This window comes from Tympanuchus pallidicinctus, unplaced genomic scaffold (assembly GCF_026119805.1).
Source record: "Tympanuchus pallidicinctus isolate F22 unplaced genomic scaffold, pur_lepc_1.0 scaffold5, whole genome shotgun sequence".
Taxonomy (NCBI): domain Eukaryota; kingdom Metazoa; phylum Chordata; class Aves; order Galliformes; family Phasianidae; genus Tympanuchus; species Tympanuchus pallidicinctus.
The window spans coordinates 16,582,949-16,608,383 of record NW_026294769.1 but is presented as its reverse complement, the minus strand read 5'-3'; the positions used below and the strand labels follow the sequence as shown (position 1 = coordinate 16,608,383).

Genomic DNA, 25,435 nt, shown 5'->3' with positions numbered 1-25,435 from the left:
GAGGGGACAGACAGAGCAAGGAAGTCAGAGAAAGACTGGGAGCTAGCCAGCGTGGAACAGAAAGCACTAAAGCACTGAGTGGAGAAGCCAGAGCCAAGACACAGGGCATGCAGAAGGAGACTGAAGTGAAGCTTTTTTATGAGTTAAAGCTGCGCAAGGTAAAGATTGGAGTGACAAGAGCAGACTGGAGGAGAACAAGCAGAAGAGTTTGGGACTGAGTTGGCAGATTCACTTCCAAGGATGAGACAGAAATACCCATTGTCAGTAAGTATCTGCAAAACTCTGCAGTGAAGTGCCCTGCTCTCCTCAGTTTGACATGACTGGAAGATGACCTTCTTGTTTTCATTAGTTCCATCAGGTTAAAGAGGTGGATGTACATGTGGAAGATCTGAGCATGGCTAAGGAATTCACATGACCAAGAGCAGCCTGTTGTCTTTTAAGAATGACCATCTGTAGGTGTGGGAAATCAGGAAATGAAGTATTCTGTGAGCCAGAAAAAGGAAATGCAAATTCAGGAATCCTGACTTCCATTTCCCATCTCAACTGTGCATATAATTCTTGTTTTACTTTAGCTTCCTTCTGTTCCCACACCCACAGTTCTTCCTGCTGCCCACTTTTTGCTACAGAACTGCTACTTTCACCCCTACTCATGACCCTTATTTGCCTGCTGATTAAGTCTTCCTATACATTTCCATTCAAATGAGTCTCCAGAGATCCTGCTTCTTTCACCCTCATTCTTCAGAGCTCCTAACTGCTACTTCTTCCCTGCCTGACACTTGCTGTTGTACCTCTGTCCCAGATTTCTTTTGCCCTCTCTCACCTTGGTCTTTCCCAGGCTCCAGTCAGCCCATCTACAACTTTTTCCCAGTTTCACTAATACTGTTGTTTTATCCTTCCTTCTGCAGACTTTCCAATTCTTGTATCACCTCTTATTTTCTTTTGTAGGCTTACACTGCTGTCAGGTACTCTTTCCTCCTGCTCCTTGAATGCCAGCAGAGGGAGCAGTAATTGCACAACTCAAGAGCATCACTGCTCTCAGTCTGCTGCCTGCATCACAGGAATTTTGATGCACTGCACTAGTGCATCAGCAGAGATGTGAGAGCATAAAAAAATCCAGTTATGTGATATCTTCACAGAGAATTTACAGTTCATCTTTAAGTGCTTCATAAGCAACTCTAAAAATGTTACCATGTAAGGCAGCTTTTCTTACAAATTGTACTACTTTTTTGCTTTTACCTTCTACTCTATGTCTTTACTTATTTTTTTGGAGGGTGGGGAGAGAGAATGGAAGGGCTAAAACTAAAATCAATCCTTTGTTCAAAGAAATATAAAAAAAACTCAACTTCTTTCTTTTCTGTTATGCTTAATGCAAGAAAATAATTAAAAAAAAAAAAAAAACCTATAAATGACTTTGCGTGTGAGGAGGTAAACCCACAAATGTAGATAGTTCTCAGTCTAGAAAAGCAATAAACACCACCTGATAAGGAAGTGGCTTAACTAGGTTTCATTTTCTATGTAGATGTAGAGACACATGCTCAACTTGGGCAGAGAGCTGAACTGAGCTAGTAAGATGGGTTGGTGTGATGCACCTTTGATTACTTGGTCTACATCTGTCACTACTGATATACTTCTAGCTTTTATAATACACAATTCTCTTCAGGCTCTTCCCTTCAGCTTTAAGTCCAGGACAGAAACCTTACGAAAGTTAAAACAAAATACAGAAACTAATAAACAATATTAAATAGTAAAGCAATAAATGTGCTGTCAAAAATAAACAGTCTTCAGCTAGGATCTGAAACCCTGCTCTCAGACTGTTGTTTATTTTTATTTCCAAACCTAAAACGCAATTCATACTACTAACTTCCTCCTTAAGATCAATTTATTTTTCAGCACTCAAGTTTTTTTCATTTTTTTAAAGCAGAGTTCAGAAAGAAAGCTGATAAAATGTTTGTGTGGCATAATTCTGGTCCTTTTCCAAACTTACTTTTCCATTCTGAGACAAATGTTTGGATTAATTTCCTAAAAGCACAATTAAACTGTTCAAACTATCACATAGTTACATAGGCACTTGCTAAAAGAAAGTACAAGGGCTGCTCTGAAAGTAAGGCCTCCTGCTTTTTCTATGCTGGCTCATGATGTCAGAGGCAGAAGTTGGTGGTATGGCAGTAAAGGTTGAACTTTCCCATTAACATCTCATTACATTTTGTTGCCCTGTGACAGATGTGTTACTCTGCTCTTTTTATCTATTGTAGTTTCCACAGAAATAAATAGGAGGCATTACCTTTGGAGTGACCTATGCACATGTATCACCACCCCCGCCTTTAGAAGCATGCTAGATAGTCTAATTTGGGTTTGAAGCAAAAAAACCAACAAGCACATCATATGCCACATGTCAAACACTAAACCCCAGTTTTAGAAGAGGACTACTCAAAGCCATGAGGTAACAGCCATTGTAGATTGGCATTTGGTGCTCCATGACACTTTTACTCTGGCTTAATGTGGAAAGCTTTAAGGGAATCTCTGTCATACAGTTTCCATCTGTATGTAAAAAAAAAAAAAAAAAAAAAAAAAAAATACTAGGAAGTATTTTCAGCTTACCAAAAACAAGAAAACAAGGAAGGATCTGTGCTCACAAGATTTTATAGCGTTAGCCCAGGAGGATGCTCCTGCAGATCAGAGTATTGGAGACGATGCTGTTCTGAACTTCTTGTGCAGTTAGATAAGAACAAACAGGACAATGACACATGCAGGCAAAATTAGGTGAGGTTTCCAATGTCACTGAGGGCTTTGGCAGTGTGGACTCTACAGAGAGCTGGCATGCCCAAGACCATTTGCAGACGAGTGAACATTGGCCTATAAGCCATATAGCTTCACTACTGTCCTATTAACCCCTGCTAATGAGTTCTGCGTAGTGGCATGATTAAGAGATTCATGAATTTCCTGGTCTGAGTAGATACATCTTGAGAACTATGAAATTCTGACCTCAGGATACATCAAAATTAATAGCAGCCAGAGGGAGAATCAAAATTAGATCTAAGATAATCTCTCTATGACAGTATATTCTCTCAGCCCTACTGCAATGTTTTTTACTATACTTTTCATGTCAAAATCACACCATTAGTCAAAATGAACATAAAAACAATGAACCTTACCTGATTTTGTCCCATGCCATGACATGGGTACAGTATGACCCTGTGTCCAGTTATTTCGTGTTCATTTGGAGGGTTATAATCAAAGCAGAAGTTGGCCATTCCTCTGTTCTTCAGCTAATCAAAACAAAAGAATATGTTAAAGAAAGGAAAATACATTGCAGTCACTTTACAGCTGCTAGGCTGTGAGGTTTATAGCCCAGAGCTGTTTCCCGGAAATTGGAACGATCAAATGGATCACCTCCTTCAGACTAAAGTGAAATGAAACTGAGGGGACTGTCCTGACTTGGTCATTGAACCAGTCAGACATGAAGGCTTCCCCAGGAAGGACACAATGTTCCAGGGTGTTTTGCAAGTGAAGTAGGCAGGGGCCACCTCCTACCATGTTGAGCAAGCCTGCAACTCACGCAGAACAGAAATCTGACATGTCTTTCATTTCCATTCCTGCAGGGTCTACCTCTTCAATCTTCTAATGAAAAGAAGGTTACACAGTTTTTTTCAGTTTTTCAAATGAGAGATGTAAAAAGAATTTGTTCTCAAAAGAACTCCAGTACCCTCTTGAGGTTGAACAGGCAGTCAGATTTTAAGATCAGAAATTGTAAAAACAGGTTAAGATTTGTCTTTGTCTTTTGAAAGAGACACTAGATATTACATTAAATGTTCTTTACTACTAGAGCTGATCTTTGACACAATAGATGCATAATTTTTAGATTATATGTTAAAATACTAAGCTAGCTGATTTCAGAAAATCAGGCTAATTAACAAGGACTTGCATTTAAGTATTCAGGAGTCAAAGGTAACTGAAATTAAGTGGAACAATGCCATAACAATTACTGAATCCTAGTATTACCCACTTAACCAAATTTAAAAACACATGGAGCAAAACAAGTTCTGTAAACACATGTTCAACCTGAATGCCCCCATTACTGGGTGTAATTATATCAGAGACAAAAAAAAGAACAAGCAGAGCAAATCTCAGAAGAGTTACTTCTGTAGGGTACAATTTTGCTTCTCTTCACCACTAGCCATAATTATATCCTCAGTTCTCAATGCAGAGAAAAAACAAACAGAATTGAAAAGCGAAAGGTTAAAACCAACCAAACCCCTCAAGGTTCAAACTCACCAAAGAACAAACCATAGAAATAAGAAAATTAAATACTTGCGCTCCACACGTGTTTTATTTTCCCTAACATCTCCTTTTATTACTTCTTAATGTCTGCCTTCTGCTGCTTTGCACCCACTTCTGCTGTCGGGCAGCCACTTCTCAGCACACCTCATGCTTTGGATGGGAACACACTAGGGGTTGAGGGGAACCATAGTGCTACCACAGCCTGGGGCTTCTCACAGGGCTGTGGCTGTCATGCTTGATAGAGCAGTTCCAAGGTACCACTACCACAACCGGAATAGCACCTCTGAGATGACACACACATATAAGTGGGAGAGGAGGGAAACGGGGACAGCATGGGACAGGGGGCTCTAGGGCGATGGGCTGGAGACTCTTCCTCCCTCTCCCACCCTCTGAAGGGAGGTGTGCCATGAAGTGAACATGATACAGACAGAGAAAGAAGCAGGAGGCTGCAGCAGCCTAGACATCTCTGCACTGAACGGTCTTTATCCCCCCTGCACGTCCTTCCCCCTGGTCTTCCACCTGTCTTGGCAAAGCTATTAACAGGAGTACATTTGCCAAATTTATACATTTAGGACTGAAGGCTTTGTGTTTTAATTTCTCTCCAAACACATTACTGCTATGTATTTGGTGTAACTTTCTCATTAAAGGATACAGCAACATCCAAATTTGGCACATTTCAAAATTCATTCTTATTTTTAGCATGCACATGTACCAGAAGTGAAATAAATCCTCTGGCCATTCTTTCTACTGACACTGCTGCTTGGCTTAAAAGGAATATACTACTGCACTCCTAAGCTACCAAAAGAAGATGGTTTATTTACCTTTATAACACTGAGGAAGAAGTACTTTAAAACAAACAAAACAAAAACAGGGAAGAAAACAAATGATTTTTAACACACACCACAAGACAAAGCAATAATCTTCTGATGTTTTTATATTCTATGATAAAAAATCAGTCAAAGTCATACTCACTTAAAAATTAGAATCGTTATCTCTAAAATTACAAATCAGCTTCTGTTGTTGTCAGTGGTTGTCCTCAGGATCAGAGGGCTTCTCATTAGTATTTTTAGCAGTGTATGACTTTGCTTGACAGTCTACTGACACTGTGAGGAAGATGATCGTAGCAGAGGACTTATCCTTGGTGCCCTTCCAGACAACTCAAAGCCTTCACTATCACTCCAAGTGTGTGCCCTTCACTGTCATTCCCTGGCATTTGCTCTAGCAAGTGCCTTTTGTGACATAATTTTAAATAACCTATTTTAAAATGCCATGCACCATCAGAACTATTCCAACAAGGCACAAGAACACTCTCCTATCCTTACACAATGCCCAACTACAGCAAACAAAATAGAAGTGGTATAAAAGTCTACTAACTTAAGCTCTGCTTCAGATGTTTAAAACTCAGTCTGTATTCCTACAGTGCTACTCCACATGCTTTCTCATTTTCTTTTTTTCAGGAATAAAATCTTGTGTGCTGTGCAGCCATGTTCCTACACATACACTGTCAATAATTCAGCTTGGTTCTTTCAGGTTGTTTTATCAGACATGGGTAGATGTTCTTTCATACACTTTATCAGGAAGCCTACTAGATGCTTAAGATGTAGGGGGATAGTAAATAGTAAGGAGGTAAGTGATCTGATCTGACACAAAGGTCTGAAAACAATTAGATTTTCAAATCTGATCATACCACCATTTATGCTAAGAAAAATCAGTAATCAGTCTGCTCCAAGTCAGTTTATGAAAATAATATTTTTCCCCATTAAAGAGAATGCACAGTCTAAGTTCCTTTTACATACAACAGTTCTATCAAAATAAGAATCATCCACTATTTGCTAGAGCTATCTTTGTTCTAATATCCACTGTAAACAAGTCATGCAATAAGAACAACATTTTCTCTGTGACTTACCTTAATTCTTTTGCAGAATGCTGCATTAGAGAAACAGAAGCAAAAGAAATGTTGATCACTTTCCCATTAAAACACATAGTTCAGTTCTAAGAAGTTCTGCTCATGCAGTATTACTGGCTATGCTTTTTTTTCCACTTTTTTTTCCTAGTGAAACATTGCAGGTTTACTCTATAGTGCCATTTAGTTACCATTCTGTTTGGAAGCTGAGACAGGTCATAAACAGCAACTACTGAAATATTCAGCTCAGTCCTTTACCTTTCAGTGCTTGGAGAAATGTAATCTGTTGTTTACTAATATCTGGACACTTGTATGTAATTACAGCAATGCACCTGGCATTCTGTAAATAATTCTTTACATTTTTCTTTTAAAGAGTATATATGTTTCATATAATTGTAAGCCTTGCACCAACAACGGATTTCTCACATTAAAACTTCATAGTATCAGTTGATAAACACAGCCAGTGGAGTGCAGCCAACCTCTCTTTTCATCCACAGTATAAAAAAAAATCCTCTTTGTTCCTTTGCTGTGACATGGATATTGATGCATGGATATTGATGCATTAGTGGTATGGGCTAGTATCCTGGACAAAGTAAGACATGAAATTGTAACAAGCCAACAGCTTCACTGTATTGACCAAACATAATCTTTTACCTCAAAGGCAATCCCAGCAGTCACAGAGAACAATTTTACTGAGTGCTTGCTATTTTCAAATAATCTTTTTTAAAGGACAAAAGAACAAAGTGAACAATATCCTCAGATCTCTGTTAACTCTTTAACTGCAACTCTGAAGGAAGTACACAGTACCAGAACACTGATGACTAAGACCCTCTGAATGAATCATTGATGTGATACTGTTGTTGCAATTCAGCTGCTCACCCCAAGAAACCTAGAACTGCACAGTTCCAGCACTGGCGCTTATACAGAAAATTCTGACTTAAGTTGTAAAAGAAAAAATAAACAAAGAGAAGTAACACTGATGGTACCCCTTCTCAAAGCATGGCTGTTCAGAGTACTGACTGAAATCTGCACTGTGGTATTCAATAATTATTTCTGCTAAATTCTGCTGGAATAAAGTGTACTCATATTACTCACAGGCATCTTATAAGAATGCAATCATGGCTCAAGGAAAAAAACTCAAAACTCTGCATGTTTAAATAAAGCTCTAGGCAGCTAACATTTTCTGACAACCAATCTCAACAGATAAGGTAAATACTTATTTAGGTATCAAGAAAAAAATGATAGCATAAGGGCCTAATTGTCAGAGCATGGCACTGAGTTTCACTCAACAATTCTTGCATATATTTCAATATCCGGTGGCTGACCTGTGGGTAATCTTAGAAAGATTTTCAATTTCAGTATAAAGATTTCCAGGGGATAAATAAATCCCCATATCCCTTTGCAGTCTCTTTGAACAATTAATAACCTCACACTAGGCAGAGCTATTAACAAAGCCAATACATTTAGACAGTCTTTCTGTGAACCAAAAAAGCACTATGCAAATAACACAGGAGGAAAGAACATGATCATGATCAGTGATTTACTGAAGTTAACAGATGGGGCTCAATATCCACAAATCAGCTGAATCAGTCAGTGTCATTTTTGCACTGTCATTTTCTTTGAGCATAACTGTACTTTAATCACATTTTAAATTCTTCCTGCCAGAAAACAGTATATTCTCATTATGCTCACAAGCAGATGGCAGCATTTAAGAACTTTCTTTAGAGAAATATATAGAGGACACTTAAATTACAACATTGATACCTCCAGCAGCTCTGAATAAGAATTATTTTTTCCAGGCATTTTCAAATCTTTTCTTGAAGATGACAACGCAGTTAATCTCAAAAAGACCTGCACCAATCTTTTCTCAAGACCAGTGGAACGTTATCGCTACCACTAGCCCTTTTGGCTGCTGAAGGGTGAAGGCAAAGAGAAGGATAAGGCTACTGAAATGCTTCTGGAAGATAAGTTTTGTAATGCCTTATTGCTTTTAGTGTCTTTGGCCTTATCACTTAACAATCCAACACAAAACAAGGCAGCATGAACTAAAGTTGTCCCTGTTTGAGGTGCTGGATAGTGCTGGATACTACCTCTCATGTCAGTGATTGTAGAGAGATACCAATTCAAGAGCAAGTTTAAAGACAAACAGAGGAGGGTGGTTGCTCTTTTAGAGGCTCTTCAGGGCTTTGCTGCACTACTGCTAATCAGTGCTTACTCAGAGGAAAATATAATGTTTCTGTATTAGGAAGTTTGTTGCTCAACAAGTAACAAAGGGAAGATTGTGGGGAGACATGCTTCCTATGTGTTTTTTATGCCCTCAAAGATGAGTCTTAATTTTTTTTCTCCTCCATAAAAAGAACAGCATAGAGTGAGTAACTGAAGTACAAATGACAGTAAACCAAGACTGTTGTGACACTGGCTGGGTGTGATGAATTGGTGTCGGAATGCAGCTTAGCTAGATTTGCAGAGTGATTGAGTTAGAACCAAAGTATTTAAAAGTCAACATGGCATTTAAAGTCAAAAAGGTATTTTATATATCTTTATCAGGCAGAAAGGTACAGCCATGTTCTCCTGACATGATAAGCAGCAGGTATATGCCATTTTTTCAGAGGAAGCTGGTATTTACTTCATCATCTCCAACTTCATCCTTTCCAAATGAGATTACAGTAACATGATATACACAAAGCTATAGTTCATATTTATTTTTAAGCTGCAAATAGTGTTGAACGTTCTTGTCTATTAAGAAAGGAAAAGAGGATTCATACTGTGCCAGTGAGAACTGCTAATAAACCAATGATATTCAAAAGTTATTAGCATGTTGGTTTTGACACAGAGAATTCAGTATTATCTGCGAGCACATAGTATAAGCACTCCTCCCTGTCATCAGGGCATCAGTGTTAATCATATAAAAAATGCAAATACATATTTTAAAAACACACTGTTTCTATTTTCAAGTTGACATCTAATAATCAGAAAACTTCAGTGGTTTCTTTTTTTATTATTCAAGTTTTTAAGAAATTAAAAGGTCATCCTTTGCTTGCAAGATGTCACTTGGAAGAAGCAGCTCATGGCAACATTACCTGTTCTCACCGCCTGTCACAGGATTTCTACAGTATCTCTATGTATAAAGATTCTGGTAGATAACACATTTTGAAGTCTACCGATTCTATCTTCAGCTCTATCAAAAACCCATGCTGTCATTGGCATAAAAATACCATTGGAGTGAGCTAAAAGGAGTGCTCACGAAACCACAAGGAGACTCCCTCTGCAGCCACCACATACCATGCCAAAGAAGCCTGGTCTGTCCTCAGGTACATGAAGCTCTGGATACACATTCTCCAAGAACCACTTAAAGTCCTTACATTTCAGTTTCTCTCGAAGGAGTCTCCTCTCTGTCACATCTCCATATGGTTCCTAAAAATAAATTAATTAATTAAAATAAAGATTAAAAACACAGAACAGATGCTCTCTTTTAAATTATCTGTTTACATTATTAGGAACCATATGCTCAAGTGATTAGTAGGGCTTTTAACCAGGAAAAATTCCCATGTTTGGGCACTGGACTTGATTTTATTAGCCTTACATTTGTTATTATTGACCAAAAAAAAAAAAAAAGAAAGATCGGAATGGTGCACATAAAATATTAAAATATTCTAAAAGACAGAAAATTCCAGGAAATCCTCATGTATTCCTGAATACAATTTGCTGGACTAAAAAAATGTTGTGGAAAATTTACTTCTTCCAGCTAGATAACTGAAAATCTCAAAAGCAGAGAATGAATCTTGAGAATTAAAAATTGCTCCACCATCCATTTGCAAACTACTTATAATAATGCTTTTTTTTTTTTTTTTTTCCACTTAACTGATGAAATTTGTAAAATCTGCTAAGGTTTCCTTTGATCTTCACAGTTTTGGGGGTGGGGGATATGAAATCTTAAGTCACCAGAGAAAAACCTTCAGTGCAGACCTTTTCCTGCCTACAGATAGGAGCGTAGTTCACATCTTTTCATGTCTGTCTTCAAAACCTATCTTTATATTGACTGGGGACGTCAGACACTCAGGCATGATGAACTGCTCACACTCCCCAGACTCTTGCAGGTCACCTGACACACTCTTTATCATTCCAAAAATATATTTGCTTTTCTCAAAACTGGAAATAAAACTGAAAACACAAAATAGATGTAAAGCAAGAGGCAAAAATGCCTGCTTGAATAAACAAACAGCATGACACATTAGCTCCAAGGTCTGAACATTAATCTCAAAGCGAAACCTTACGGACCAAATTCTGCAGCCTTAGCATCAATCATTTTTCCATTATGCTGTGGAGCTGAACAGTTGGGTTAGATGAAGTAAAAGTTTCTAAACTCAGCTGCCGAAGCCAGTGATGCACAGAATATTATGGAAACCACAAGGCATTGGCAGCAGCCTTGATACATGCAAAACAAAAAAAACCAAAACAAAACAAAACAAAAAAAAAACAAACAAAAAAAACCACGCAAGAGTCTCAGCTTAAATCCACAGTGCTACAAGCAAGCCAATATGCAAAGCTTATGTTACTAGCATTACAGGCATCAGCCACCTTGGACTTTACAAGAAAATCTGCCAGCATGTATGGCTGTGTCCTCTTTGCATAAAACACAAGCAGAATCATGCCAGTGTTGCCTGTGAACTCACAATGTCTCCGGATACTCATAACCATACTTCTCTCAATGTCAGACTCCAACAATAAAACCTAAATGGATTTTACGATGTTAAGGTAACACAATTATTACTAAAATATGGACTATAATAACCTAATTGCCTAGTTTAAACCAAAGTAACACAATACTAACGCTAGCAATATTCAGTTCTTTGAAAAACATGGTGATTTGAAGAGTATTTTTTTTCACAAGCATTTCTAATGGGATATGGGACATTTGCACACACTAGGAACTTACTGTCTAGTTTCTAAGTCCTGGTCAGGTGTAGTCAGAGGTGGATGTCCAGCAGCCTGCGCTGCACAGCATGCTACTGCACTCCAGTCTACGGGCCTATCCATGTAAATTTAACCAAACTACCAATTTGCCACACTTCTTTACTGTTCTGACCTACTCAAATTTCACACTAGGTATCTTCTGAACTATTTTGCTAACAAATGATCTTATATTTTCTTCTGCACTAAAACTGTGAAAAAAACCAAAAACTGACACTTCTAACATTCTAATAGGAACATTTTCATCCCAGATTCTCATCATTTTGGTCTTTCCAATACCAATTTCTAATTTTTTGTTTGTTTAAATTGAACACCCTGCAGCAGTAAATTGAATGTGGAAAATGTAAATTTGTCTTACATAAATGCAAAGTTTTACAATTATCAAAAGATAACTGATCTTGCTAAAGATTATTAGCAAGGTGATCACATAAAAATCTACTGTCCATTGAAATGTGTTGGCTAAAATTCATTTACTGTGTTTCTGCTGTGTAATTTTTGAATTGATAGAATACTGTATCATCTGTTTCATGGAAGCATACACTTCGAGCTAAACAGTTCCTCCTTATTTAAGTTATCACACTTAACTTCATTCTTTAATTCATTCATCTATTCACAAGTTTAGCCTTCTCAACTTACAGAATTTCTGTTTTTCCAAAGAATTTAAAGACTACATGCACACTTATTTTCTGTTTGGGAAAATGTTTCAGAAGAAGTAAGAAAGAAACCTTTGACATTAAACATTAGTTAAATTAACAGCAAATTCATTGAACACAAATTCAACTCTAAGAACAAGAGACTCAACTCACCAGGCGAGCGTGTGGGTTTCGATGGTAATAAAGTTCTTTATATTCATCCATCCACACTTCAGCTGCACGTACGCTGTTTGCAAGAGCTTTAGATCGTGAGTAGGGAGCTTGTTTGGGGAAAACATGGCCTACATGTGAGCAAGGGTGGACTTCAAGACTTCCTCCACATTGCCATATCTGAACAAAGAATTTCCATTGTGCATTGTAAATTTCAGTCTTTGCAAGCAGAAGGATACACATCTTTGCAAGGATAATACTTTGCTCAAGAATAACACAGTATAAGTCATGCATACAATAATTTTGCCTCTCATATGATGAATAAAATAGGTTAACTTCATCATGAACTCAGAGCAAATCACTAGGAGTAACAAGAACACAGATAGTTTTATCAAGTGTACTTTTTCTGAAAGCACAATAAGAAATGGTCTGCAGTACTTCTGAGGGTCTAACTGTTGTCTACAAGTCAAGTTACATAAGCAAGAGACATCTTTCTAGGCAAAATTTATCATATAAATAGCCTTCTCAGAAAGAAACTTGATGATATTTATCAGGAACTGAATCTTGCTTTGCCTGTATTCTCTGGCAAGCTGACTTGACAAAGCTTGTAAAACCACTACTTGTGCTTCTATTTCCACGCTCACCATTTCAGAATACAGGTATAGGTGCTCAGTTATGAAATGTGACTAATCTTAAACAGGCGATCAGAAAAAAGAACCAAAGATTCAACACATAAAAAAGTAAACAAAGAAATTCTGTTACTGACTCTCGGTGTCCAACCAATAACAGTAGGAAAAAAATTCTTCTATTTAAATCAGCTTGCTGTTGAGGAAAGCTTGCACATGGAGCTGTGCTCTCATCCTCAGGCCTTTGGCTGCCTAGCCCAGAAAATGGACATCTGTGGAGTGAAGCCCCCAAGTGAGCATCCAGCAGGGGATGAGCCGCAGCACACACAGTTCTGTAATTACACTCCTCTACCCAAAAACCCTGGCCACTATGGCTTAACAGACCTTTTGCAGTCCATCTCCACCACTCATTGCAATCCCAGGCTTGCTGTAATGAAAGCAGGTGCAGGCCAGCCATTTAATACCGTGCATGAGCATGATACCACAGGCTCCCTGGTTCAGAAGGGCGCCAGAAACAAGGCTACTGAAATTTACTTAGGTAAGAGGAAAGGGAAGACGCGCTGCAACTGAACAATCTTGAGGCTATCAACAGTTGCTCTGACAGATTTTCTGAAGAAAATTTTTTCAAGCTGGAAATCCAGGCAATTAATTGTCCTCGCTTACTTAACCATCCATACGTAGGTGGCTGCTCATTTTTCCTGAATAAGGAGGATGGAACCTGATGATCCTTGAAGTCCTTCCCAACCCAAGCCATTTTATGATTCTATGACGAGGGAAATTGGCTAAGATATGTTTAAGGAAGATAGAGGGTTGCTGGGTTTCTTTTGAACAGAAAGAAGATTAAAGGAGTTGTGCAAGAAATCTACCATTCTACACTGACTTCTTAAACAACCTGCATTTTTTCAAACATAAGTCATGCTACAGCCATTTCAAAAGGCACTATGAAATCAACTATCCGCTCTCTTTATAGGGTTTCCCTTAGGGAGATTTCTGTTTCAAAACAATAGCTATCTTAAGTTATAGCTTCCATATCCAAGATCGTATTTTTTGAGGTTGAAATTTATCAGGCAAGAATTGTCAACAAATATTAAGGTCCATTAAATTTACTGAAGCCCATCAATTTCCATTTTTGTTATATTCCTTAGATGGTTTTTTTTTTTTTTTTGATGATTAGTATTTTGATCAGTTTGTGTTCAACAAGAAAATACGAGCAATGGACCATAAAGACTACTGAAGTAAAAATGCAGTGTTAAGAAAGATGCACTTTCTTGTAAAGTTCCTTGATAAAGTCTGATTTAAATGGAATAAAAGAAACTGACTACATTTATTAAATTGCTGCCAAAAAGAAAATTCCACAGCATCTGGATTTTCAGTAGCTACAGCTCTGAATTTCTCTAAGAAAATAACTGTAGGTTGCTAGGCAGTGCCCATTAAATTCTGCTTCCCTCATTAGAAAGGTTTAAAATTTCTTGTCTTCCCATTACAAGAACTAGATATGTTTTAACCACCCAATTCTTCAAAAGACTTCTTTATTTATTTTAAAGGAAAACATATTTCAACTTCTATATAAAATGAAGAGCTATAAAATAAAGCAAATAATTCAACAGAGACACCAAATCTGATCATTATATGTTAAATAAATGACTCTGGGGAAGTTTCTCTCCTGAAACCATTTCCACCTCCTGTAACATAGAAGCACATCAGATTTTATTTATATTTTGCCTGCTCATGTGCATGCAAATATGATTCTTTACTAGGTCTGGCAACTCTCATCATAAGAGAAGCTTTTCTTTTTTCCTATCGCACGAAGAGAACAAGGTGACATTGGTTTTAGTTTCACTTTCATCTTGATGCACGCAGGCTATAAACATTTTTTCTTTGCTTAACAGGAATGAATGCTTGCATTAGGAAAGCTACAATAGCCGTACAGCTGTCCCTGTCCCTGCCAGGCTCTGGACAAGTGACCCAATTGCTGGGTCAAAAAACACTAAATAGGAAAAGCAAGTTGGCAGTCAAGAAATTAGTTTCCTGTATGAACTGCAGTCTCCATGGTGGTGTTTTAGGACTCGCTGGGAGGTAAAAAGGAAAAGAAGATGCTACTCTTTAAGCAAAGATAAGGGGACACAACCTGTTCCTAAAGCCACTCAGGCTACATATGCTGCAGGAGAAATTTCCACATCAGGACAGGAAGAAACAGTGCAGAAAGGTTAGAGAAGAACCCAGAAAATCAGAGATATAGCAGCCAGGACTAACAGACAAGGAAATTTCAAGGAGAAGAGAAGAATTAGCAGTAAGTAATTTTGCTTTTTTGAATATGTGTATTTTTCTCTCTTGCTGAAATGGTGAGATAAAGGATAGGCTGTAGATGTATCAAACAGCAGTCCCCAGAAGCAAACTTACAATGCATTCCAACAGCAGAAAAACACTGCAACCAGCTCTATGTACAGGAGACAGAAGATGAGAGGGCATTGCTTTGCATCCCTTGAGAAGGTGACTTTCAATGCCCATTATGACCATGAAGTGAAATTTTATCTAGCCAAATGGCATTAAGCAATCCCAAATCAAGGCACATTGACTCAATTCTGCATTCAGCACACAGCCTCAATCTCTCTTAGTCATAATGTTTTCAGCCAAAGCTTTGTCCTCCTTGCACCTCTCAAAGCCACAGTGAATTTCTTCAGTTTAGAATAAACAAATAGGAGGCAAAGGAGGCTTGAGAACGTTGTCTCAAGCTGTGACTGTGTTTTCAGAGACAAGAAAAATGAATTAATTTACAGTGGGCTTCAGTATTCCTGACCCCAATTTTTATGTCTGGCAGGTTCAGAAACCACAGAGATGAGAATTAGCACTGATTTATCCCTCTTGACCTTCTTCAGAAATATGGGCAGCAGGAAGAACACACTAAAATGCTTTCCTAGTGCTCTGCTCCCTTCCACAAAATGCCTCACTGCAGGAGGCACAAACACAGAGGCAAAGCACACTGTCTGCAGTTTTGCTCCAAATGCCCAGATCCTTTTGGCAATCTGCACTGGTGAAATGAATGTGCCCAGACACATTCATTGGCCTGTGGAGCAGCTGCTACTGCTCAGTCCATCCTGCTGCACTGTTTGTCTCCCAGAAGAGAGCTGCTCAGTCACCTGTAGTCTGCAGGGAGCTGGACCAGCCCAAGAGAAGAAAGTCCTTCTCTAAGCTGAACAGACAAATCCACTGCTCACTCATGCTCTTGCATCACAGAGGGTCTATTAAGAGGGTCATCTTCCACACTTCTCATTTTCCATATAGGCTTTCCAGTCCCGAATGCCACAAGCCATCTCAGAGACAAAAAACACCACTCCTAACTCCTGTGAGCCAATGGCAACCTGACTAGTGTGACTGAGGGATTACCCCCAAAGAAAATAAGTCTCTGCATGTTTGGACTTCAGTGTCAGAAAAACTAACCTCCATATAAGAAAGGAGGCAAGGAGGGCTTCAGATCGTTGATCCTAGATGAGAATTCTCTCTAGAAAAAAACTGGGTCACTTCTGAATCAGTGCTTATTATCCTCCCAAGTCCTTTTCTTCTCTTTTTCTTTAGCTCTCTTTAGTTGTATTTCTGCACTACAGGCCACAGGAGACAGACACAGTGGCCACAAAGACTGCACACCTCTTCTGTTAACAGGTAAAAATCTAAAGCAAGGCAGTCTCCTGATGAGAAGGCAGTCCTTTCTCATGAGAAGGTTCTGTACTATTTATTCCTGAAAGCTACTCTTAGCAGCAAAAACAAACAAACAAAAAAACAACACAAAACCACCAATCCTTGCCCTCCACAATCTGGAAACAGACGAAAATGCAAATATGACCATAAAATGCAAATATCTAGTGGCAAAAAAAAAACAAAACAAAACAAAAAGTCCACAAAAAAAAAAACCAAACCAACACAACAACAAAAAGGGAAAGCATGGATAGTAAGTTATGAGCTCCCCACAAGTCAAAAATGGCTCTGTGGGATACCTTCTAAACCACTGCTGGATTGCTTCAGCAAGCTGAGTTGAACTCTGTGCTCAGTGGGAATCAGCAACAGTGCATGTAAAAGCGGACATGAGAAGAGCACGATCACTTTACTCATCTGTCTTCATTGTCCCATATCCTATTTTCCTTCACTGCAAATCCTTTCTATTCTAGCACAGCAATCTATCTGCTTCTTGCCTGATTCCAGGTCCATCCTCTGGTGCGGTACCATTCTACAGTTCCTGGAGATTTCCTCGTTGTCTTTTATGACCTTTATCTGAACTTTTCCTGATGTGAAACAGAATTAAGCCTTACAGAAGCAGAGGCTTGCTCACCCTGTCCCACTGATAACTTCCATCAGTTGCCAGCTGTTCACTCTACCAGCTGCTACAGTCAACTCCAGCACCATATGTAGGAACTACTAATGTGTCTTTCCAACTATCTGTTTTAAGCCATAGAACATAAACTTCATACTCTAATGTCACACCACTGCTTACATTTTACGCTGACGTTCCAAATAAATAAATACTTTAAAAAGATGTCTTTTGAAATGGTTATTCTGAAGGAAAATATAGCTATAATGAAATGTGAGAACGATGAAAAAAGATTAATGTAAATGCACACTTCTCTTCTTTACATTTGCTAATGTCACAGCCATCTCACTGAATAAAAAGGACAGGATGAAACAAATAAGAAACTTGTTTTTACTTTCATGCAAAAAAGTCACTTACCCTAAATGAAAACTCAAGGTTTTCTCCACCCCAGACTTCCATTCCTGTGTCGTATGAGCCAAGATAATCAAAATACTTCTTACTCACAGAAAACAATCCACCTGCCATGGTGGGAGACCTGTAAAATAGAATAATAACTCTAAATTTAGTTAAAAGAAAAGGAATTTTAAAAACAACAAAATGAGCTAGAAATACATTTTCACTGTCTATTTTCTCAGACTTCAGGATACAGAGTAAGAGGCAGCTACTTATCAACTAAATATTCTACTGTGAGGCCATTTGAATTTAATGTTCTGCTAAAAAAAAAACGTATCAGAAATGAGTTTCAAAATATATTAAAATAAAAATATCAGTGAAATATGAGAAGACAAACATTATTCAAGGATAGATTTTTGCAACTGTAATGTCTTTGGTGTTAAATGACTTACCTGTTACTTTAGATTACAGAACATATGTTTTTTGTGGTAGAATTATTTTAGTGAGTTCTGAAATTCTAAGTGCAGTATATTTGTAAATTTTACTTAAGTTGAAAGTAAATACAAACTTGTGCTTTAGTAATTAATAACAATATTCCTGATTCCATTAATAACAAGTGGAAAAACTCAGAAATTAGCTGATCAAAATTAAGTAAATGTAGCCTCAGAGAGATTTTTTCCTTCAAAGATGACCTGCTCATCTGTATTTCTTTTAATTGCTTACTATCTTTGACAAAAAAAAAAAAAAAAAAAAAAAAGGAGTCCAAATTCTGGCAGGGCAATGCTTAAAGGGCACAAGACACAGATCAACAGCACATTTAAGGGATGTACTTTCTGTAGAGTGGTGCATGCATCTGTACAGAAAAATTGAGTTTGTTTAATATTGCTCCTAATTGTTTACAGCCTCAGAAAATGACCCTCTTTAAAGTGCCAACCTCATTATGCTGGTTGGAACTTAATTCACCTGACACTTTATGAATTTTACTAAATTGCAATTGATATAAGAATTAAAAAATGCTAGGTCTGCCATCACTTATTCTTAACATGTCAAAACTAATTTTACCAGCCATCTTTTTGATGCAACACAGTCTTATACTGTCATACGTTGTTTCAAAGAATGGAAAGAGATGAGGTGAGACAGAGAAGAGAAAAAGACTCCGTAAGCTGTCAGGCTCTTCTGCCTCACCCCTCTTCTAGTCTTTCCAGTCAGTGATACCACTCTCCAAGCACTGCTGCTTTCTCCAGATAACTGTGCCACTCAGCTCAGTGACTGATCCACCTTGAAGCTTTACCATCATTTTCCCCTTGGCACTCCAAAGACAATTCCTTCTTGCTGGGAACAAAAACACTGTATTTAAGCTAGAGGCTTTTACTTGAAAGTTTTTTTTGAATATGTGTATTAATGTATGCTTAAAGGGTCTGATTTACTGTCACACTTTTCCCATTTAAAAAAATCCTGTTTTCTCACAGTTGAGGATAAATTCATTATTATTAGTGAAGCACTGGGTATTATTATCATAAGTGGCCTAGAAAAGACTGGGGAAAAAAAAATCAATCATTCTATATCTGTTGTAGGCTGTAAGATGACAATTTTTAAACAAAGGCAAGGACGTGATGTTAAAAATGCTGAAGAGGTGCTTCACTTCTCACAATGCACTGCTGAAATACAACAACCTCCCTGTCAGACCTTCAGCTATCAGGATTTTGTCTACAGTAAATACCCGTTTTCTAGAAGCACTCTTTGAACTTTCCTTAGCTAGCCTAAAATTCAATACAGAGTGATAAATAACACCTATGGATTTCAACTCTTGCAAACAGAATTAAAACCCACCATGAGGAAGACACTATCTCCTGCAAGTTAGTCCCTCAGAAATTATGGTGGGCAAAGCTAAACCATTTCAACCAAATGAGAAATCTGAAAACTGGTTCACCTTGGAAAACAGAGCAAGAAGCCATCCTTATTGCTACAGCAGAGAGAAAGTCTTCAGAATGACTTCTGCCCTCTTGTTGGTTGACAATTTTTTTCTTCTTTTCATTGCTGACCAAGACATGTTTTTTCACAACGTAGATCTCTTTGTTTTGCATACAGGATATCCTCCAGTACTAATTAAGAACATACAACCTTTCCTTGTGCTGCTAAATGTCTGTTGGCAGTGAATCTACAGGAGTAAGTGACTACTTGTGCAATAAGGATTTCACCCAATAGATTACAAGAATTTCAGCTTCTAGAGCAGTATTTTTCCTGGACAGAAGCTTCTCCAAAAAAAGGGAACCATACAAAATGTGTAATTTCAAACTAAGTGGTAAGCACTCACAATATGTTTTTTCAGGTTCTGACATTTCCAACTGAAGTGAAAAGTAGTCACAACATTCACAGTTTAAGAAAAGGATGCAGAAAAATTAACCTGATCACATCAATCTTGGACTTTCTTCGTTTCTGTTCTCTCTCAGGGGTAGTGTGCCACGTGAAGACCAATCTCCAGTCAAATCCACCAATCTGTGGCTCACCAGCATTTCCCAAGTATTCAAACGTATTCCAGTCAATAACATCAATAACAGGGCATACAACAGCTGATTCTTCTTCTGCGATCCTAATGTTTTTAAAAGAAGAAATAAACACATTAGGAGAGAACATAGTACTGAGAGAAGCTTCTAATAATTCCTTTTACTACAAGACTCTCAAAAACTAGAGTAGTCAAGAAAAGAAAACAATGGTTTTCTCAACCAAGATTTCTCAACTCATGCTGCAGTATAAGGAAAAAATGACTTCAAGAATAATCTTTTTGTTGTTGTTGCTGTTGAGGATGCATTAGGATGGACTCAGGCATCTGGCAAGGACCATACTTCCTGGAGAGTGGAAGTGTGATACGCCAGATGGCTTGTGATTACATATTCAGCACCTGGCTCAGCTGCCATATTCAACATCACAATCACAACAAAAATGTCTGCTTTTTATATGTAGCTGCTTCTGAGGTACTTATAGAGAGAAGAAGAATGAAGTAAGATTCCTGGATCATATCAAGAGCTAAACTGTGTAATCTTTTGTCATGACCATTATCATCCTCCGGGGACAAATAAGATAGACTGATTCTGAGGGCCACAGAGCTTTCTTATAAATATGATAATCTGCAAAAAAGTTACACTAAACACTAGCACAGTAATTTAAAAGATGCCATGAATTCAAAACAAAAAACAACCCATCATATGATATTAGATCCCTAATAGAGAAAAAATCATGAAGATGGCCTCAAAAAACCCTAACACTACAAGACAGTTAAAAGGACAAAAAAGATAGTTCTGCAGAATGACATCACTATCAGCAAGTCTGATCTAAAGACAGTTAAGATCTCTATCACTACTAGGAACACATCAGAGCGAGGACATTCCTTGCAAGCAGGCTTTGGCAAGAAGATAAACTTCCTCCCATTTCTCAATATCATTCAGGGTTTTCTGAATTCCTTTCCAAAAGTACTTGCCCTTAAAAAATGTAAGGAGATTCTTTGCTTTTGTCTCAAATTCTGGAAAGGACTCTTTTAGTACTACAATAGATCACTACAAGCATGCACACTCAAGCAAAGGCTTTTCTCTTAAATCACTTTTTAGTAGTCTTCTCTACGCTACTCTTAAAAATCTCTGGTTAGTTCAATCAGGAATTGGCTTGTTTGACTTTTGAGTCTTGTTTTAGCCCTGCATCTTCTGATTTACGCATTCCACATAAGATGAAAAAATGAACATGTTAGATGGTCAGACAAGACCTGATATATCCATCATTCAAGGGCAGTTCGTTTCTCATGGGAATATGAAGCTTAAAATCTGCAGGCTGAAGAAGGGGATCTGACTCTGTTACACTCAGCTCTCTGAAATTAGAGCAGCTTGTGGTGGTTAAATACTGCAGAGGACAAAAGTGGCTCCAGAGGAGTATTGTCTGAGCTGAAAAAGACTGCCTTAAACACGAAATGGTCCCTCCTTGTTGCCACCAGGGAAATACAACACAGTCATTTTCTTCTTTAAAACCCCCCACTGAAGTGCTACTTGGCAGACAGCACAAAAGGGCTTAACAATATATGTATATCTCCACTTTCATTTACATAAATGTTATGCACAAAGCAATGAGAAGGATATAAATACAGAGAAAAAAACTCCCATTCGGAAGTAAAAGAGCTTAGTTGGTCTTTAAGAGGAGTGAAAAAATATGTATTTGGCACATGATTGCAGTTATGAAAGGAATCAGATAAGTTAAAAGCCATCATTTTTTCTGTAAAGTAAGATTTAACTAGATGGTACAATGTAGAAACAAATAGAGAGATGGTTGCACTGCAAAATTCTAATACTGACGTATTGCTTCCATACATTTGAGCCAGTGCCATGTAGACAACTGCTCAGAGATGGACATCTGCAGCTAGAGCAAAAAGGGCACAGGTTCCAAGACACATCGAGAGCTAACTTTTTACAGGAGGCAATGTATTACACTCACAATTACCTAAACTGCTTCTCAAGACTACCATCTAGTGGTTTGCAAAAAGAATATGAAGACATTACAGAAATGACTCCATTGCTCTATGTTGTTTTTCAAGAGGGCAGTCATTAAAATCATACTTATTCTTTGATTTTTATACTTGTGTCTTTCTTCACATTATCTGTACTGTACAGTTAACCGAAATTTATCTGGAACGTACCTGTCATGAAATTTAGACAAAAACAAGAATAAATATGACAATTTTAAGAAGAAAATAGGTATTCCAGGTACAATCTCAAATGCAAAATGGGGTGTTCCTCTTGTCAATCTCACCCCACTTTTGGGTAGTGCTAGATTTTCTAGCCTTTCTCTGAGGTCTACGATATCTGAGAAGGCACCTTTACAGAATGCAAATCATGCCACTCACCTTGAGGAAATGATTTTTTATTTGTTTATTTTAAAATGTTTTTGAGAGAGTTCATTTCCTTTATGCTGTATCTAAGTGATTTGATTGTGGTACTGAAACTGTTCAATTGTGATGGGGCAGTGGGGTGCTCCACTGGCTGGATATACAGTAGGAAAAGTGTTCTTCAAGGAGTTATTTGGCTACTGACTATGTATGGGTAAGGTATAACGTAAATACTTTTACCATAGAACCAGTATTCTGTGTGCTTGGTTTTATGGTGTCTGGTTTCTTTTTTGCCATTTTTTTCCCCAAACATATTTATTATTAATGGAAGTTTTCTAAACTATGCAGATCTGCAATATAGAGGAAAAACAACAGAAGTTCAAATTACAGTATCTCAGCACAGATGGTGTGCTGACATAACATTAATTCCTCTCTACTCTACCTACCCCTCTGATGCTTTGTATCACAACCAGATTGAAAAGATGGCCTAGTTCATCTTCAGTCAAGGAAGATGGAGTTTACTGACTTCTCCTCCAATCTGCTTCTGTGCACCTTGTCCTGAAAAAAAAAAAGATGACTCAGATCATCTTTTGAGATGATCTTCTTATCCACCACTCAAGCTGATATCCCCATTTCTCAAGGCAGTTTCACAGCTAGAGGTGGACTCTCATCCTTGAAAACAAAGTTTTCACTCCTCTGAAGAAAAAAAAGAAGCAGCCTGGTCCACACAGAAACAAACTCTTCATGCTCCAGACTTCTATTTTCTAGCTCTCTTTCAAGAGAAAAATTGCCTGAGGGACCAGACTGTGATAACCTCTGACAAAAGTCTGTGAAGAGTGATTTTTCCCCTGCAAAGCACAGAAACATGCTAAAATGACTCTTTTCCTTCTGCCACAGCACAAAGTCTGGATAGAGTGTAACTATACCTTTCCAGAAGTGGTTCCAGCCAGCCCTCATGGCATTCACAGTGGCAATCCAGGAAGGTCAGAATATCCCCTTTGGCTGCAGAAGCCCCCAGCAGTCGAGCTCGAACCAGTCCTTCCCTCTTGTTCGCACGGATAAGACGCACCTTGCGTAAGCCAGCCACATAGTTTTCCAAAGGCTCCTTTAAATGGTCTGTAGTGACGACATAAAAACATATATACAGTTCTGCAGTGATTGGTTTATAGCGTGTTAAAAAGCACTCTTTTTTGAGCATTGTATGACATGGTTGGTGCTCTTCTATCTACACAAAGAAAGGATAAGAATGGACAAAAATTGGTTCCTTTTAAGAAACTGAATGCTTCATAGTTCCTCTGTTTCTCACTTCTAAGTTGTTAATTTTGTCTCAAATGTGAAGGTTTTACCTTAACACAAGGTTTTATTATTATGGTTTTATTCTTAACACAATCCACCTGTGATAGAAAATGACAGCATTGTTATGTGTTCCATAATTCACATAGAAACAGACAACTCAGATGCTCCTTATTATAACTGACACCAGCACAATCTTGGAGCAATTGAAACGTGCTCAAATGAGCACAGGTGGAATGCCTCCAACAAGGCTGTAATTATACATATATGGAAGCATTCACATTACAACAAAGCAAACACACCCCATTCAAAACTAAATGTGGTATAGAACTTGAAATTTTCATTGGCTTCCAAAAGACAAAACATTTTTCAGCTAGATACCTCTGCTGCAGAGTGTCATGGTGCTTTACCAGATCTTTTTCGCCCATAGACTAGATGACCAAAAAAAAAATAGAAGGACAAAACAAAATCAGCATTATTTAAAATTATTTTTTGTACCTTTGTCACTGTAATCATCCACAAGGATAACTTCTTCTAGAAGTATATCTGGAGATGTCTCAAGAACACTATGAACAGTTCGCAGAAGTGTTGACCAAGCCTCATTATAGAAAGCTATCACAACTGAAGTTTTGGGCAGGCTATAGTAGTCATACTTCTTCTCTTTGCACCTGTAAGCAAGGGGACGACGTTTAGTACAAGTGCAAAAACACTTGTCAGTTTTTAGAAAACTGTTATCAAATGAATAGTTCGTACCTTTAAAAAAAGAACCTACAGGAACTTAACAAAACTGTGAGTACAAGGAGTAGTCATGCAAATATCTGTAGAATTCTGCAACTCCCAAAATTATCTAAATAGAAAAATAATAGGAGGCATTCTGGGCTGGTGTATGCAGTAGCTGTCTATGCATAAAATTATTCCAAGTTCAGGAGCAAGCAGTGGGTAAAATATGCCTTGCGGACTACAGAAAGAAAAAAATAAGGAAACAAACAACAAAAAAAGGAAAAATAAAAAAATGAAGTGCGGTAAAAAACAGCATAAATTATTGAGAACCTGTGTTTTGGAAAATAAAATAAGTGCCAGACAGTAAAAATGTAACTGTGAAGAAACAGAAACATATTAAAAAAAAAAACAAAAAAAACCAAAAAAAACCACCAGTCATGTAACTATGAAATATGTACACTAAAGCATAACTTGGGAAGACCACAGAACTGCCAAGATATAATAGTGAAATCACAAAAACACAGTCATAAAAATGCACGGTTTTGGCTCTGTGGGGAGCCAGCACGTTTGCAAACCTTTGGATTAAGTTCCAGAATGGATTTCCTATATATATATATGTATGTATGTATATATATATATGTATATATATATATGTATATATATATGTATATTCATTTCTCTAAATGAACGTAAGGATGCCAAGAGAATTTTGGATGAGCCAAGAGTATAAGGATTCCCCTAGTCTGAAGTAATTTTAAAATAATGACTGTTTTTAGCATGGTTGTTTCCCTTTCCCTCAAGTGCCGTATAAAGTTTTACTACCCTGCAACAGAAGCAGTTTAGAGACCTGAGAGGCTTCCTATGCCTTCAGCTTACTGCCTGGAAGATGAGAGGGGCAGAAAGACATATTTCTGTACATTACTGTGTACCAACAGATACAACAACATGTAGGGTATCCCTCCAATCAGGACAGGTGATCATTAAGTTATCCAAAGCACAATGAAGGGAGAAAATAGAACTGACCAGGAGCAAAAGTGGCAGCAAAATCCATGAGTCCCATTTACAAGAGGCAAAATTCCTCAAAACACACAGACAGTGATATGAAAACTGCTTACCTTGAGCACAGTAAGACTACATTTACTGACTGCAATGCTGTTGTGATAGCAATAAAAAGAGAATTCTTATAGATTTATTTAAAGATTAGGCAGTATTTTTTAGTATCTGGGTTGTTTTAAGAGAAAATGTCTGTATCTGGGTAAATAAATCTAAAATCACAATTCTCAA

General features: G+C 37.7%; 1 protein-coding gene across 1 annotated transcript in view; it reads right to left on the bottom strand.

Moving 5' to 3' along the window:
- The window catches only part of GALNT12 (polypeptide N-acetylgalactosaminyltransferase 12), a 45,294-nt gene that overhangs the window by 7,746 nt on the left and 12,113 nt on the right, over positions 1 to 25,435 (bottom strand). The window contains exons 2-8 of the mRNA XM_052704323.1: positions 23,930 to 24,099; positions 23,065 to 23,254; positions 19,679 to 19,864; positions 17,299 to 17,416; positions 11,959 to 12,135; positions 9,464 to 9,595; positions 3,153 to 3,266 (exon numbers count right to left, since the gene is read on the bottom strand). Coding sequence (XP_052560283.1) covers positions 3,153 to 3,266; positions 9,464 to 9,595; positions 11,959 to 12,135; positions 17,299 to 17,416; positions 19,679 to 19,864; positions 23,065 to 23,254; positions 23,930 to 24,099 — 1,087 coding nt within the window. The remainder of the gene's footprint in view (positions 1 to 3,152; positions 3,267 to 9,463; positions 9,596 to 11,958; positions 12,136 to 17,298; positions 17,417 to 19,678; positions 19,865 to 23,064; positions 23,255 to 23,929; positions 24,100 to 25,435) is intronic.